Below are 17,697 nucleotides of genomic sequence, written 5' to 3'. Positions count from 1 at the left end.
AAATTGAGTGACAAGCCAAAAGAAGGTAGCTTTGAGTTCTTCAGTAAAACATTCTTTACTGCTTTTGCTAAACAAAAATACCAAAACAATGTGAAAGATTTTTCAAGATATTTGTGACATTTAAAGAAGTCACTCTGCTCTAAAAAATTATAAAGCTCTTGGAAAACGTGTCTTGTCTGGTGACTCCACAGAAATTCATGACAACTTAAGAATCATGTTAAAAATGAACTGGAACCATCTTCATAAGTCTGTTAAAGTGGGCCCAACATGTATTTGAAAGATCTCATAAGATTATTGGGTTCAGTAAAATAATAGATTCGAGAACACCTAATTCAGTACTTGGTAAGGAATAGTTCCCTGATAAATGTTTTCTTTTTATCCAAATGAGTATGCTTAGATGAAGCTTGAAATAGAGATAAAACAAATTAAGAAACTCCTTTGTGACCACTCTTCCCTGTGTTCTTAAATGATTTTAAATGTTCATTGTTCTTCACGTGTTTGTGTCATTTACTCCCTATTCTACTCTCAGGTGTTGACTTAAAAGATTTTATCTTGTGTTCTGTTTATTCAAAAGAGGGTTTAACTGCAGATACCAAGGAAACATTTGACAATCTAAGAAGATATCAGGTAAAGATTACCAATTCTCTTCACACCTGCACTTCTACTGATATTTTAGAAAATCTGAGGACTCCAGATACTCAGATCCCCATACCTTATTAAAGCTTAAGGCAGATTCCAATCAGAACTTTAGACTAATGACAAATGAATAAACCCAAATCATAGGGATTCTGTGGTAGTCTGTGATGATGTTAACAATACTCCAGGAAGGGATCTTTTAAGAATGCCACACATTAATTCTTCTGTCCTTATGTAAATATTCTGGCTTCTATGTAAGGCATATATATGTTACATGTTAGAAGGGCCAATTTCAGAGCTGACAAAGTGAGAAAAAATGTATGTCTTAGGATGGATGCAATGTGATATGAATATTTATGTATTTATCATTTCTTTCTTCCTAGACATGAGCCACTGGATGTTAATAATATATTTTGTGATTATAAAACATGCAAAAAGGAAATTTACAATGAATGAAGTAAAGACAAAATAATATCTTAAAGTCATTTTTAAAATGTTATTTATTAATGGTATAAGATGTCCATAACAATATCTTGACTGAGGATAATGTCATTTAATATGCTTTATTATTTTTAAAATCTGGGCTTAACATTTTGATACAGTGATTCAAAGGGCAGGTTCTAAGTTTGGTTTGTTTCCCTACTTGATTTTACTGGCTCTCTTAGGTGAAAAATCTACTACATGAACCAACGTAGATACACACTGGAGCAAGTGTATCAATAACTGTGCTTGTGAAATCATGGCACTTGCTTTTCAATCTCAATCATCAAATAGGCAAAAGCTGTTGGTGACATTTGACTGCTAAATATTCGTTAATCATAATGTCAATGGTTATTCTTGAAAACAAATAGAAAAATATTTCATTTTTGTATTTTTAAGAAACACATTCAGGAATCACTGAAACTCTTATTTGGAATATTTTCAGTTATGTTAGAAAATTCTATTTCTAGGTTCTGAAGTGTGTAGATAGGATATTTTTATTGGTGATACTGCTTTTTATAAAAATATTTCTGGTTTTTATAAAATGAACTATCTTAATAACTTCTGATACCATTTTGTATATTTCTGCCATCAGTTTCTCTCCCAACAATCTGCATGCAAATGATATCATGAATACATTTTTTTCTCTTTCCTCTCCAGAATCCACTCATTTAAAACAATTACTCCAACAGTTCCCCCATAAAGCATTCTTTTCATTTATTTATTTATTTTTAAAAGATTTTATTTATTTATTGGACAGAGAGAGATCACAAGTAGGCAGAGAGGCAGGCAGAAAGAGAGAGGAGGAAGCAGGCTCTCCCCACTGAGCAGAGAGCCTGATGCGGGGCTCTATCCCAGGACTCTGGGATCGTGACCCGAGCCGAAGGCAGAAGCTTTCACCCCCTAAGCCACCTACGCACCAAATAATCGGGGCACCTGGGTGGTTCAGGGGGTGAAAGCCTTTGCCTTCGGCTCGGGTCACAATCCCAGGATCCTGGGATCAAATCCTGCATCGGGCCCTCTACTCAGTGGGGAGAGCCTGCTTCCTCCTCTCTCTCTCTGCCTGCCTCTCTGCCTACTTGTGATCTCTCTCCATCCAATAAATAAATAATAAAATCTTAAAAATTAATAATATATTGGGGTAGCTAGCTGGCTGGCCTAATGCAACTCTTAATCTTGGTGTTGTAAGTTCCAGCCCTACAAAGGGTATTAGAGATTACTTAAAAATAAAAACTCAAAAACCTAAAATAAGTAAAAAGTAATATACAGCCACAAAAATTTCTCTGGTCTATCTTTCATTTAATTGCTGTCAATGAGGGATGCCTGTGTGGCTCAGTCAGTTCAGCAGCTGCGTCCGGGTCAGGTCATGATTTCAGGGTCCTGGGATCAAGCTCCGTATCAGGCTCCCCGCTCAGTGGGAGTCAGCTTCTCCCTCTGCCTGCTGTTCCCCTACTTATGAGTGCTCTCTCTGTCTCTCTCTCTCTCTCTCTCTCTTTCTTTCTTTATTTAAATAAATAAAATCTTTAAAAGAAATTGCTGTCAATGAAACAAAACAACTACTTTGGGTATATCTGTTCTTTGAAACATAAGGGAGCAAATACCTAAGCTGAGCTGTAGCAAAAGCATCTGAACTTTCATTCAACTCTTTGGTAAATCTCTTACATTGTATGATTTATTGTCATATTTATTTCCTTAAATCCTCACTATTTTCTATGTAACAGTATTACTGACAAAGTAATACAAAATGCATTTCAGTTTGTCACCATAGTGTTTTCCGTGTTCTCTCATTTTCACCGTTTCAGGAAGGACAAATATTCCCTTAAGCTAGTGACTATTTGTCTTTTAATAAGTTAGAATCTTAAAAAAAAAAAAAAAAAAAAAAACCACCAAAAACAAAAAAATGACTCTAATCATTTATCATTACTTAGACAAATACTGTAAAGTACTCCATTAACTATCACTTGACTTAAAACATCCTTGAAAACAATTACAGAAGTTTATCTTCATGTTTTAGATACTTAGTTTTGAAATCTTTTGCTAATCAAGATGACTTCCAACCACCTTTAGCTAGTATCTCAAGGCACGATATGTACCTAAGAGGGATTCTTGTTTAACAATAATGTATGGGATGTCATATTTCAAATGGTTTTCCCATATATTTCCTTTTCTAAAGTCTTTTTTTTAACCAAATCTAATCAGATCATCATCATTTTTACATTATACATACAGATAAAGAAAATAATGGAGGAAAGTGACTGCATAAACCATTTTGCACACTCGAGGTGGATATGACAATAGGAGAATACCATGGTTCTCCATCTCTCTATCCTCTGTTAGACTGACAGTGTTCAACCTTTATCACCACCACCATATGCAAAACAGATAATATTTATAGGCAAGACATTAAGTCCCTTCCCTGTTCAATTGATATTTACTAAGTGAGCTACCACTATATGCCAAGCATTTCAGTTGAGGTTAACTATAAAACTATAAAGTAGATACCTCCTCTTGGTGCTCAAAGACTAGTAACTGGTTCTAAATGGGTGCAAACACCCCGGGGATGTACAAGATAATTCTTTGATAAATGAGAAGAAAGGAAGAAATGAAACTTTACTAAAGTTTCATATGAAGATTGTCACTGCAACTCTCCCTTGGTCTGTGAGGCCATTATGGGGAGGTGATGGCCAGGAAAGCCTACTCTTTCATTAGTCTATGCACATTTTTTGAACCTGAGGTTCTTTGAAAGATTACGGAAGAATTCTAGAACACCTGTACAAAGCAAAATTTTTCATGAATGGAATGACTTGAAACAAACAAAATAGTGCTACTCATGCAACAAAAGTTAGCTATAGATTATACCTCCTGAATTGCTCAAAATCTATGACATATCTAAAAGCTAGAATGGAGGAGAAATGGCAACAACTCAGACAAGGAAGAACTTAAGTAATGAAAAGCTGACATTTTCCAATTTCAATTAAATGGCTTTACTAGATTCAAAGGCAGTTTAATAGGGCTTGGACAGAATTAAAGTATTACTGTGAAAGGTCACAGATAGATAATTGATTTGAGTTGGTAATATAAGGTTGCTGGATAAAAGCCACATTAGTTAGGATCTCCATGGAGAAGAATGAAAGACTAGTCCCTTCGATTGACTTTAGTAGGTTCAGCTAGAATATTTTACCATTGATTTTCCTTAAATTAATGAAAAATATTCTTCTTTAAAGATAAATACAAAGGAAAAAGTATTATTTTAAAAATCCTAAAGAAGATTCATTAACATGTTTACATAATATACATTCAAAGGACTCTTAACACAGAAACACATAGGTACAAAGTAAGAGGAGAGATCTTAATAAAATAAATGAGGGGCACTTGGGTGGTTCAGTCCGTTGAGCATCTGACTCTTGGTTTCAGATCAGGCCATGATCTCAGGGTTCTGAGATCGAGCCCCAGGTCCTGCTCAGCAGGGAGTCTCCTTGAGATTCTCTCCTTCTGCTCCACCTCCCCACTCTCTAAAATAAATAAATTAAATCTTTTTTTTTTTTTTAAGATTTTATTTATTTATTTGACAGAGAGTGAGAGAGCACAGCAGGAGAGGGAGAGGGAGGAGCAGGCTCACCCGTGAGCGGGAAGCCCAATTAGGGACTGGATCCCAGGTCCTAGGATCACCACCTGAGCTGAAGGCAGATGCTTAAGCAACTGAGTCACCCAGTGTCCCAATAAATAAATCTTTAAAAAAAGAAAAGAAAAGAGTAATGTGAACTGATGGTTCTAAAATACACTTAGAGGCACAGGCCCTAATAGGAACAATGCACTAGATTCAGAACCGTAGATATTGGGGGAAAATACTCTGTCAAAACATGTAGTTACTAAATGGGGTATTATTTTTTTACCTAAACGCTACACAAGTAGGTCTGTTAACAAGATAAAAGAAAGTAGTAATTGGTGGCTGCAGTGGAAAAAACTGAGGAAAAATATTACATTGAACATCAGAGCAATATTCTTGAAAGTATAAATTTTAGATTACTTAGTAGATTTAAGGTTACTCACAATCATTGAATAATCCATGAATATAAATATTATCACAACATATCACAGAAAATTCTGATTTGGTAGTTAAAGATGATAACCATTTCAGTCATTTTCATTTCTAGTTTCCTTGGTCATAAGGCTCACAGTAAAAAAAAAAAAAAGAAAGAAAGAAAGAAAGAAAGAAAGAAAGAAAGAAAGAAAGAAAGAAAGAAAATTTATAGGTCCTAAATATATAGATACAGTGGAAAAGGGACTAATACAGCTTACAAATCTTAAAATTTTTAGAATTTTACTTGAGTTCAAATCCTGGAAAATTGTTTCCTCACAGATATGTTTAAGAAAGAAAGAAAGAAAGAAAAGAAAGAAAGTAAGAAAGAAAGATACCTTTGCTTGATTCCTTCCTTTTAGTTTCTTGTGGAATATAATTCCATTCCTTGGGAATGCTCTCACGCAAACAATCAGGAACACTGTGCTTGTTGAAGTTGGTCTCACAGTTCCTCCCAGAGCTCATCACAAATATTATCTGCTGTACAATGTCCTTGACAGCATCGGTCAGTGCCAATCTCAAGCATCGGATGACCTCTAGCTCGGACTCCATGCACGTTGAGACTTTAAAATCAGACAGCATATTACAGTTAGCAGAACCTGGCAATATTTTGTGTGTTATTCAACTGGGAATTCAGTTTCTCAGTAATCTAATTCAAAGCTATAGAAAAGGAGAGCTTCTTTTAACCTTGAAATCAAATAATTAATAAGCAGTCCATAAACGTTTGGGGAAAAAAGTTTCTTCTTAGTAGTAAAGAAAACAGCAATTAAAATAACAGTGAATAACAATATCTGCTTGTGGTTTGGAACTCTAATGGTAGGAATATAAATGGTATGACCTTCTTAGATGACAACTTGGCAACAATATCAACACTTTAACATTTTACTTACCTGCTAACCCACTTAATTCTGTCTCTAGGACTTTACCCTAAGAAATTAATTATAATCATGTAAAAGATATAAAGGAAAATTGAAAATAATCTGAATGTCCAATAATTGGTTATTTGTTTAAATACATACATCTACACAACAAACCCATATATTATTCACTAAAAAAATAAATAAAGGCAGGTTAGGAAAAGCACGACATGCTATTTATTTTAAACATACACACACACACACACACACACACACGAGTTGAAGGATATACTCTACAACGTTAATAATGAGGTTCAGTGACAGATGGGATTTCAGATATTTTTCTCTTCCTTCCCTTTTTTATGTTTACTTTTGCTTCTTTCATATCCTCCCTCCCTTCTGTCCTTTTGTCAGCCATTCTGCATTCTTTCTGATTATATATATTACCCACCATGACTATATATTACTTGTGTGATAAATGCAATAAAATTTTACTTGTTTTTTAATATGACAGCAAGTCTTGGGATAATTACTTGAATCAATACAGAAAAGTACTTATATGTTTTTTCCTTCAAATTTTGAGGTGATATTTCTTTTTCTTCCTTCTTCTTCTTCTTCTTTTTTTTTTTTTTTAACTTTTACTTACTTAAATAATCTCTACACCCAAGTGGTGCTCAAATTCACAACACTGAGGTCAAGAGTTGCATGCTTTTGTGAGTCAGTCAGGTGCCCTGAGGTGATATTTCTCACATGACCCAATCCATTGTTAAAACCACCATCCTGCTGGGATGCCTGGGTGGCTCAGTCTGTTGAGTGACTCTTGATTTCAGCTCAGGTCCTAACCTCAGAGTCCTAGGATCAAGCCCCTGTGGAGCCCCGCACTGGGCTCTGTGCTCGGTGGAGAGTCAGCTCCAGGATTCTCACAAAATACTCAGTGATGGTCCAGGTTTTGTAGAGAATAAATGGTGGATCCTTCACAGAAAAACTTTAATTCTTCTTACTCATAGCTCATCTAACAGAAAGTTTGAAATAATACCTATAAGAATTCACTTATGTGTATATCTTATACATAAGTGTACAAAAGTTGAGTCCCTCATGACTGCTGTAGGGTCTCAGGTTCCAGAAAATATTTTAAGATCCAGAGAATATTTAATATTTACAAAGAAACAATTTAAACAAAGATCAAGGACACTTCACAAATTTGAATTTCTGATCCTTTGAAATACCCCACACAATTCGGACTGTATTAATAAGTGTCATACCTGTTTTAAGAGACTTGTCTGACCTTGTGGAGAAAGGTTTGCTCAAAGTGTAGATGAAAAGAAGACTAATTAGGAATGAGTAGCATTTTTGCTTTCTGGTGGCAGCACCTAAAGGCCACTGGTATCCTCTAGGTCATTTTTAGTACAGTTTTGTGCTAAGAATCAAAATGGTTCAAGAGCTTAAGAGTTGAAGAATAAATAATGGTTGAAGCATGTGGGTCACCAATTCTTTTTTTTTCCTAGGAGAGAATTCGGCTCTCAATTTACCTGAATAACTAAAAACAATAGGGGTGGAAGAGCTTTCAAGGTTATTTTTCTTTCATTTCCATAAAGTCTACATCAGAAGTAACTAAGTCTTTCTAACCTGAAAACTGTCCCTCCTTTGGGTAAAGAGGTAGCCATAAGAAATACATGGAAACTAGGAGATAAAACTTTAAAAGGAGATAATTATTACACAGCCATTAAGTAATAGATTCAGGTTTTTAAAATCATTACAAAAAGTTATCTATTGCTATTTTTCAGGGATAATGACGAAGAGAAGATATAACATAATGACTTTAAACTAGCTAAAAAGATACTCAAGTAACGTCTAGAGGATAGCGAAAAAGTCCAGGAAGAACAAAACCATGAATATGAACAAGTTAGATTTTTTTATATGGGTCCCAGGAAATAATTTATGGAAATTCAGTTTCCAAAACAGTATATAAAACAGTTTATAGGCCGACAGCCAAATGTAAATGATGTAAATAGTTAATGGACTAACTACTAAGTTTTCATTCTTTGTTTTCCCAAGATATTATGTAGAATTAAAGTCAGGATATTAAGTATAAAATAATGTCAGCACCTTTCCACCTGGCCCTGAAGATGGGGAAACCCAGGAACACTTTCTATTCAGAAACGCAACCTGCTCTGGCTTTATCATCCATTCTAGTTGTAGGCAGAAGCACAATACAAATGGAAAAACATATGGTCCCCAAAGGAACAACAGAACGTACTGGATTTGTAGAGACAGAGCCACTATGGTCATAATAATAAATGCCTTTCACATTTAAAGAAAATTGACCAGTGGTCTTGCCTATCTGTTGAATAAACACATCTAAGAATCACAAAATATTTTTTCAAAATATTTTATGTTCAATAGCATTGAACATAAATTAAAATATTAAATTAAAATTTTGTGAGGACACTTTCTAATAATAATTTTAAAAGAAAATCTGTATTACATAATTCCCCCTCACCCCAATCTTCCCTTCATCTTGTCCCAGGTATACTATATTTTGATAGGACCTAACGGTTAATGATTCTCAAAGAAATGTTTATACTGAAAAACAAATGTAAGAGAAACTTTTACAACAGACTCAGCAAATGTGACATCAATAAAAGCTTCAAAACATCTTTAAGGTTTTATTTAATTATCTATAAAACACTTCTTCTGCAAATAGTAAATTTCTCATACCTGGGATATTATATAGAAAGTCCCATAATTGTTCTTCTTCCATGTAGTTCACAAAAACATTTCCAAATGTTTGTGGAGAAAAATTGCAATGGTACAGTACTTTAAAGATGGTTTCTATCAAGCTGGATTCTTGATTCAGACTATCGTCTGTATCACAAGCTTGTTCTTGAAAGGTACGTTCTTGGGAAAAAAAAAAACAAACTGATTTAGTAAGATAGGTATCAGTGAATGTGAGTAAATTCTTATCACTTGGGGCACCTGAGTGACTCAGTCAGTTAAGTGTCAGACTCTTGATTTTGGCTCAGGTCATGATCTCTGGGTAGTGAGACTGGGCCTCTCATCAGGCTCTGCACTGGGTGTGGAGCCTACTTAAGATTCTCTCTCCCTCGGGCACCTGGGTGGCTCAGTGGGTTAAAGTCTCTGCCTTCGGCTTGGGTCGTGATCCCAGGGTCCCAAGCCCTGCATCGGGCTCTTTGCTTGGCAGGGAGCCTGCTTCCCCACCTCCTCTCTCTTTGCCTGCCTCTCTGCCTACTTGTGATCTCTGTCTGTCAAATAAATAAATAAAATCTTTAAAAAAACCAAAAAGATTCTCTCTCCCTCTCCCTGTCTCTCTCTCAAAAATAAATAAATACTTATCACTCACCCAAGCATAAAGCAGTAAAGCTGTATTTGATTAATATTTACATATAAGAGAAATGACACATTCTTTCAGGGTAGTGTCCTACCCAACCCAATATTGTTGTTGAGATACTTATGCTATCTGTAGGGGGGAAATTTTGAGAAGGGCCACGGTGACATCATTTCAAAAGGCAAAGCTAGCTTACCTTTAGTTCAAAATTTTCTTTCTCTTAAAGAAAAATTTTTATTCCTTTTGTCATTAAAAATTAATATACATTCATTCTAGAAATTAGAAAATGAACAAAAAAAGACAACTAAGAAAATTAAAATTGTGCCAAAACCCATCAACAAGTGATAACCTATATGTGATGCAGTGTTTCACTTATATTAAATACAGATATACATAAATGAATATATGTATATATAACTTGATCACCAAATAGATTATTCTACACATATTCTTTTGTTTTCCAAAACCTGTGTAAATCCAGTTCAATCTTTGTATCTCTCTTTTGGATTTGTGTTCTGAACATTATTGTACCCTTTATTCAGAACATACATTTCATGAAAATTCAGTTACAATCTTCCCAGAATTATGCTATAGTTTTACAAATAAATAAAATAGGTTTACAAATAAATTTACAAATAAATCTACAATAAATTTATAAATGTTTCTCAAACCCATAGATTCTGTCATGGTGATTTACCAATTGGTTCCTTAGTAAAACTATTTAAGGAATTCCCACAAAGACAGAGCCACCTTAATTGTCTTTTTCAGCCCTCATCTGGCTCCATTATGACTTCCTCAAAGACAAGTAATCATAAGTCCCTACACGATTGTATTTATAGGTTGGACTGGAAAGGTGAAATAATAATTTCAATTTTGTTTGGACTATTAGCATGATATGCCAATATCATAATATATAAAAATATTTATTGAACTAAAGATAACATAGAACACTGTATGTTAACTATGCTGGAATTAAAGTAGAGCAAATAAATAAACATATCTTGTGTCTCATATTTTAAATATCTTGAATAAATAGAATCTATATCATTTTGGAATGAGTACAGTTCTTCTCCATGCTCATTTGAAAGCTTATGACTTTTATGTTTCCTGTGGATAATTTTACCTCTGTGATTTGATTTTCAGGATCTAGAGAACCCTCCTCTGAATTTTTGCTAGGCCTATTGGTGAAGTGGCATTCCATCTCCACGGAGTTGCTAAGGTGGTAGAAAGTAGACTGGAAGTTACTGATGGGGATTCTGGGGAGGACATGACTGAGAATGAATCCAACACAGTAAGAAGTAGAACCAAGAGATAGACTATCCCTGATGATATGATATGACCCTGAAAACCTGGATCCAGCAATGCCTATGTATTTGTGTTAACTGAGCTGATACATTCCCCTAAATTGTTAAACCAGGCTAATTTGTGTTTCTAGCGCTGGCAGTCTAAAGCATAAAAGGTTAAAAGACAAAGAGTCCTCATCTAGGCATTCATATTTCCATCTTTTTTATTCAAAAAGTTTCGGCAGTTCTCTGTCATTCTCTCCCTCAAATTCCTCTGACATACAACTGTCAGCTATCCTGTCATTCCCCCATGTGTAAACCTTCCTCTGAAATTCCTTAGCCTGACAACGAAGAGTTGGCACAATATTTTTCCCCAATTATATTCCAATCCCCAAATATCTGTTCCACACAGATTGGTTTACTTGCTCTTCCTCATAAATGTTCCCTCCCATCTCCTTTTGTTCATTTATGCTATTTCACTAGTCTAGAATGTTCTCCTCCAACAAAATCCCCATGGTTTATTTAATCAGTTAATGAGTCAGCCGTCATATAATCCTAGATGCTGAGGCCTATGCCTTCCAGGGAGTTACTGACCGTGTAGATGTATATGTTTGTGAGGGGAGGGAAGGAGAGGGGGGACTGCAAGGTAAGGAGAAGTAGGGTGACCATACACTCTGGTTTTCTCTGGGCGCTCCTGGTTTATGTCTGTTGTTCCGGCATAATTACTGCTAGCAACTTCTTTTAAGTGTCTGAGTTTAGATGACAACTTATTCAATCACCTTAAGTCTAAATGGTTTGAGAATAAGGCACTGCAAAAATATAGAAGACGATGCTTTAAATTTTTTCAGAGAACACAGAGGAGAGCCTGTATCAGTTCAGTCTTTAAGGAGTAGAAGTTTATCAGCGTGACAGATCTGAGGAGCGGGTACTTCCCAGCAACACAGAAGGGTTAGTGGAATGACGAGCAGGCAGGTAGCTGCCGGCAGGGTGACACAGCTGAAGTGTGCCAGGTGTGCAGGAGGTGGGAGACAAAGCTAGTCAATCAACACAGCATGAATAATCTATAGGCTCCGTGAACCGTGCAGAGAGGATACAGTTGGAGAAAGGGGGTGGGATATGAGCAATAATTATAATAAAAATAATCATTATTGTTATTACCATATAAACGTGTCAAGATGCTTCAATGAAATATGATTATTTTTAAATTTTTCTCTGTTTTCCTTTGCCCTGAAATAAAGTAGTCTGTTTCTGTTTCCTTGCCACAGAGGGTTTTGCTATTGATAAAGCACAAATAGACATTGAAGTCAGTTGCCTTCCTAGATTAAAAAAAAAAAAAAGAAAGAAAGAAAGAAAAAGGAAGGAAAGAAAACTAAACCTTTCAAATCATTATTTGAACTACGTGAAATAGCCATTTTTTTGCAGGCCGAAAAGGTAAATTATTGGCACCACTGTATGATACCAAAGTAGAATAGTGTGTGTCTTCTGAAAGAGGAGATGCTCTGGGACTGGAAAGCAAAGCCCCTGGGTAGCAGTGGCCAGGGAGGCTGGTCGGTGTGAGGCCCTGAGGGAAGCCAGCATCCTGACACAGCCTCTCGGTCTTCTTGGAGATCCTAAGCCCCGCCTGACGGCTGCAACTGAACGAGGTGCCTGGGTAACTGATGACCAATAAAGCCTCACAGGGACCTCAGCACCACCCTGGGACTGGGGTAGGAGCCCTAAGAAGGGCATTAAGTGATCTGCCAGCCTGGAAGGATGGGACCCAGAATTTTCATAACACTGATTTGCAGACGATAGGGGATTTTGATAGGTCTTTTATATCTGAGTTTAGAAAAAGAGGTTTATACCAGCTCTGAAAGCAAAGCTACTATTCACAAAGTACTTACTGTATGCTAAACATCACATGAACTGCTTTACAGACCTCGTGTCATCTTCACAGTACTCCACGGAACGAGTGCCCATGATCCCAGTTTTACAGGATCGTCAGAACAACACAGTGAAGTTGAGACAAATGAAGTGACTTGCCCCAAGATCACAAAGGGAGTAAGAATTTGCCTGTGCTGTTTACATTAAACTAGAATCTCCAACATCTCAAAGTCTGCTTTGCCTTTTTTTTTTTTTTTTTTTTGCAGGAACCTCTGAATGAGGAGTACTCGGTCCGAACCAGACTTTCGGCCTGTGGTAATTTGCTGTCTTCATGCAACATCCTTCAACTTCTGAGAACATTCTACAATTCCACACACACTATCTTAGTCCATGTCATTACTATTAGACTTTCTCTGAATGTGCAACTTGTCTAGAGCCATCTTCCCAGGACCTGGAGCTAAGGTTTTCATCCCAACAAAGGAAACAAAAAAAGCAGAAGGGAGAAAGAGAAAGAAATCTGTTGAGTATTTTTTGTTGGGTTTTGGTCCATCTCAAAATTGGATTTTTTTGAGATGACATTTACTTCCTTATCACAATATTCAAAGGTTTCCCCCCCCCCAACTTTCATCCTCCTCATAATACTGTATCTTTTCTAGTTACCTTCTCCTTGGAAACCCTCTTCTCTCTTGACTTCCTCATGGCTATGCTCTCCTAGTCTCACGGTGCGTCATCTTTTCTATAGCTCTTTCTCTTTGATCCTCTTGAACCAGGTTGGCAAGCTTTTTCTATAAAGGACCAGATGGTAAATATCTGAGGTTTTGCAAGCCATTTGGTCTCTGTCTCAGCTGCTCACCTCTGCTGTCATAACATACAACCAGTCATAGATACTATGCGAATGCAGGGTCAAGGCTGTAAATAAAACTATTTATAGAAACAGTAGTGAGGGAGAAGTGGCATCAGCCCGTGGAGGCTCCCCCAGAACCTTGGCCTTAGCCTTCATTGAACTTTCCTGTTTCACACCTAGCTCAGTGATTCTGTTATCTTTTGATTTTGAACACCACTTTTGTGAAGAAGTTTGTAAATTCATCACCTCTGGATTAAGCTGTCCTTTTCATGCTCCTTGCGATAGTCTCTATTTCTAACACCCCACCATTGTCTTTTCATCTCCAGGTTCCTTGCCTTAGCAATTTGTACTCCTTCTCTGAATTGTAAGATATTATAAATTAAATATGTCTCTCCCCTTAACTCCATTTCCTTAATGAATCAAATGTTGATTTTTTACAGTTTTATTTATTTATTTATTTATTTAAGTAAGTAATCTCTACACCCTACATGGGCCTCAAACTCACAACCCTGAGATCAAGAGTTGTATGCTATTCTGAGTTGGCCACCTGGTAGCTCTCAAATGTTGATATATATATATATATATATATATATATATATATATATATATATATATATTCCCCCCCCCCAACTGCAAGCCTTCCCTTTCCCAACACTATTAATTACAGTTTAGGGTTTTTTTTGTTCGTTTGTGTTTGTTTTTAGCTTTTAGTTCAATCAAAACAATCCCCGGAATACGCATTAAATCTAACTCTACTGGCTACCTTTTAAAGTCCTCCATAGGCGCGCCTGGGTGGCTCAGTTGGTTAAAGTCCTCCATAAACCATGCCTCACAAATCCAGACTTACCATTTCCTATTACCTCCAATATTCCAACGCAATTTCTAAGTCAAACTTCACCCACTGTCTAAGAGGGTCTGAATAAAGAGTGTGCCTCCGTGGATTTTAGATGTTTCTAAGGTCTGCCGCCCTGGAAACCAGGTGAAGACCAGTACCTTTGTGAGGCGCTCATGCACAAAACTTGGTTTTCCTTAGATTGTGAATTTCTTATACTACAGGAATTTTCCTCTGTGTTCTCTTTTATTCTCCTATCTCCCATTCCTTTCAAGAAGACTCAGCTAGAGTTCTATGATTTTTGCCTTCTTTTTAAGGTAGTCCCTTCCCTTTTCCTCCACATGTAGGTCTAGCCCTTTCCTTTTCCTTTCCCCCTGCCTTCTGGACCAGACTCTTGCTTATTTGATGTAAAATCCTGCAGGTGTGTTTTTATAGAATCTTCAGTCATGAAAGACATAAAAATCAATGAGTTGTAGATCTGCATAAAGTATCCATTGTTAGGACAAATGTTGGCCATTTAGCCTCATCTCCCTCAATCAATAATTTTACCCAAGAGATATTTTCCCGTCAGGTCTACAACTAACCAAGGCCTGTACTCCGTATTGTTTTCCCCTTTACTATGAGTCACACTCCTGTCTTTCTCCACACCTCAAGGTAAGGAAGGAGTGGGGACTCTTCTCAGTGGTGAGCTTGAGGCCCACCGGACCTCGGGAATTGCACTCCCTGGTCTGTTCTCCCCTCTGTTAGTCTATTAGGGCTGGTTCTGCTATTGCCAGGGAATCCCAGGGCTTTCAGCTCTGTTGGTGGTAGGGGGCAGCTAGAGCAGTTGGAGGGACAGAAGGATCAACTTAACTCTTGAGATCAGTGTAGGCAAGCCATATTTAAAGCCATATTTTCTGACCCAGGTTTTACCAATAATAAAGCTGCTATTTTGAATTCCATCTGCCTCTCCTTTATCTATCAAATGCTTTATACATTCTATAAACAAATATAAGATTTGAAAACAGATTGCCTTTTCAGTAACACTGAAGGGCCCTTTTCACAGCAGACATGATGGAGAACCGAACTCATTAGGGCTTCAAGGGAAGGGTGGTATCAGGCGAGCAGCTCCACCACAAACCCACCAGGAGACTATGTTTATTGTTACCAGAGATTTACACATACGTGGTATACTTAGCACTTTGCTTTCCAAGACGGCTTAATTTTTACTTTCTACAAAAATGCTGTTAATGACAAGCTCCTGCTGAGTCACTAAAATGGATTTGGCAGCAATGTTGTTGCAGAGAGTGCCATGAGCTGAGGGTTGTTGAATTAACCAGGCTCTAACGAGCATCCCTAACCAAAGGGAGAAGGCTCAAAGACTCACTTTAGACACAGGTATTAGAGAGAAAGTACAGGAAGAGAAAATGGAGCATATAAAACCAGGACTCCAAACCTAAAACACCAGGCCGGTAAGTTAATACCCGAGATACACTCCACAGGGGGTGGATTATCACATGAAAATTGCTTTAAAGAAGCAGTAAATTGGAATGTCACAGCCTAATTCACTACGAAAATTAACAAAAATGAAAACTGAAACCTGACCTGAATATTAGCTTGAAGTCTGTTGTATAAAAGGTAACAATAGATACAAAGACCTGCCATTTATTTAGAAGTTTTTGATTAAACACGGCTTGATTATTACTTTTCCCCCCTTCAAACTGTACTTCCTTTAGCAAAACTCAAAATCTTAAAGAAAAAGTCTTATGAAATGGGTCTTAAACTACAAAGACCAGAAAAAAAAATATATGATTTTTCAGAGATCTTCTTTCCCAAGTTTATCCTGGGACTTAATCTTCCTGCTTTATGTTCTAAAATGCTCTAAGCAATTTAAAGCTTTTCTGACTTATTCTGTGCTATTTTTCTCAGTACCCAAAGAAACTAAACATCAGATTTCTACCTCTTTTGATTATCCACAGTCCCAAATTCAGGGCTACGATTGCAGAGAGATGGGAGAAACATCTTCGTTGAATATCCACCATGGCATTGGCTCTAGGTTCAGTGTTTTGCATACATTCACCCATTTATTTAAATCCTCACAAAAACTCTACTAATTGGATATTATCTCCATTTTTTTTAAACAGGTGAAGAAACTAAATCTTAAAGAGGCTGACATGTAATAATAAAATAGGAAAGTACTCTCTAAGTCATCAAAAGAATAGCTACATTCACTAAAGATTTAAAATTAGACAATGGACTCCAACTCCTTGAAAACTGATAATCTTTACATGAGAAGCACAGGCAGTTCTGTGTGTTTTATTTATTTATTATTTATTTATTTATCAAATAGAGAGAGAGGGAGAGAGCACAAGCAGGAAGAGAGGCAGGCAGAGGGAGAAGCAGGCTCCCCACTGAGCAAGGAGCCCAATGTGAGACTCGATCCCAGGACCCTGAGATCATGACCTAAGTCAGTCAGACGTTTAACCGACTGAACCATCTGGGCATCCCCACATAATTTTTAAACACACAGAATTGGGACACCTATGTGGCTCAGTTGGTTAAACTCCTGCCTTCGACTCAGGTCTGCTTCTGAGCCTGCTTCTCCCTCTGCCTTCCACACCCTAACCCCACGCTTGCGCTCTAACAAATAAATTTAAAAAATTATTTTGCAATATCTACAAATTTGTAAGTGTAGATAGGCAAACCTCTGCAAAAGAGTTTTATCTTTATCTATCTGTATCTTCTAGAGTTCTCTATGCTTTTCACAAGGTAAGACTTTCTCCAAAGTGCATTTCATGGGATGTTAATGGTTAGCAGTGCGTATGTTCTGAAAGTGCTAGCTTCAATATTAAACACTTTGGTTTTCTGTAGGATTTCTCAGAGCCTTTAATTATTCATGAGCCCTGTGCCTCACCAAGAAGGGATTTTAGTATATAGTGTTTTTTTTTAAGCATTTTTTACCATAAAATCCTTTTTAGTATTACATCTAGCAGGGCTACTATTCTATAAAACTGAATCTGGAAATCCTGGCACTAATGTTTACAAATACACTCTTAAATTAACTTCAAGCCCTTTAGGTTTGCAAATGAAAGTGAGCAGTACCAATGGAAAAACGAAGCAAGGTAGAAGTACAAAGGGTTACGCTGCGTAAGGAGATTGCCAATTTGAAAACAAATCCTGTCACCAAAATTGAATTTAATTTAACTCAACTGAATCATTTTGAGGCAGAGAAGGATTCTTACCAGTTGGACACTGGCAAGGATAACCAAGCACAGCCAAAACAGGTCTTCAAAAATTGATTCTTAACCCACAGATACATACCAAGTTCTAACTGATTAAGAAACACAATGAAATTATATGGCTGGCAGGCACCTTACAGAGAAGTCAGTAAATATTTGGTCAACAAATGAGTAAGCATTTGTTGAGTGAATGAATAAAAAGTCCTCTAGTATCTGTGACAACTGTGACCACCCTCTTTTTGAATACTCTCAGTGGTAGG

At 36.7% G+C, this 17,697-nt stretch overlaps 1 protein-coding gene across 6 annotated transcripts in view; it reads right to left on the bottom strand.

Annotated features, from left to right (window-relative positions):
- Positions 1 to 17,697, bottom strand: part of KIAA0825 (KIAA0825 ortholog) — a 407,113-nt gene that overhangs the window by 213,965 nt on the left and 175,451 nt on the right. For all 6 annotated transcript variants that reach the window (XM_044265489.1, XM_044265499.1, XM_044265508.1 and 3 more), the window contains 2 exons: positions 8,770 to 8,949; positions 5,533 to 5,757 (listed from right to left, as the gene is read on the bottom strand). In XM_044265489.1, coding sequence (XP_044121424.1) covers positions 5,533 to 5,757; positions 8,770 to 8,949 — 405 coding nt within the window. The remainder of the gene's footprint in view (positions 1 to 5,532; positions 5,758 to 8,769; positions 8,950 to 17,697) is intronic.

Source organism: Neovison vison, chromosome 1 (assembly GCF_020171115.1).
Source record: "Neovison vison isolate M4711 chromosome 1, ASM_NN_V1, whole genome shotgun sequence".
NCBI lineage: Eukaryota > Metazoa > Chordata > Mammalia > Carnivora > Mustelidae > Neogale > Neogale vison.
This window is presented reverse-complemented; position numbering and strand designations above follow the sequence as displayed.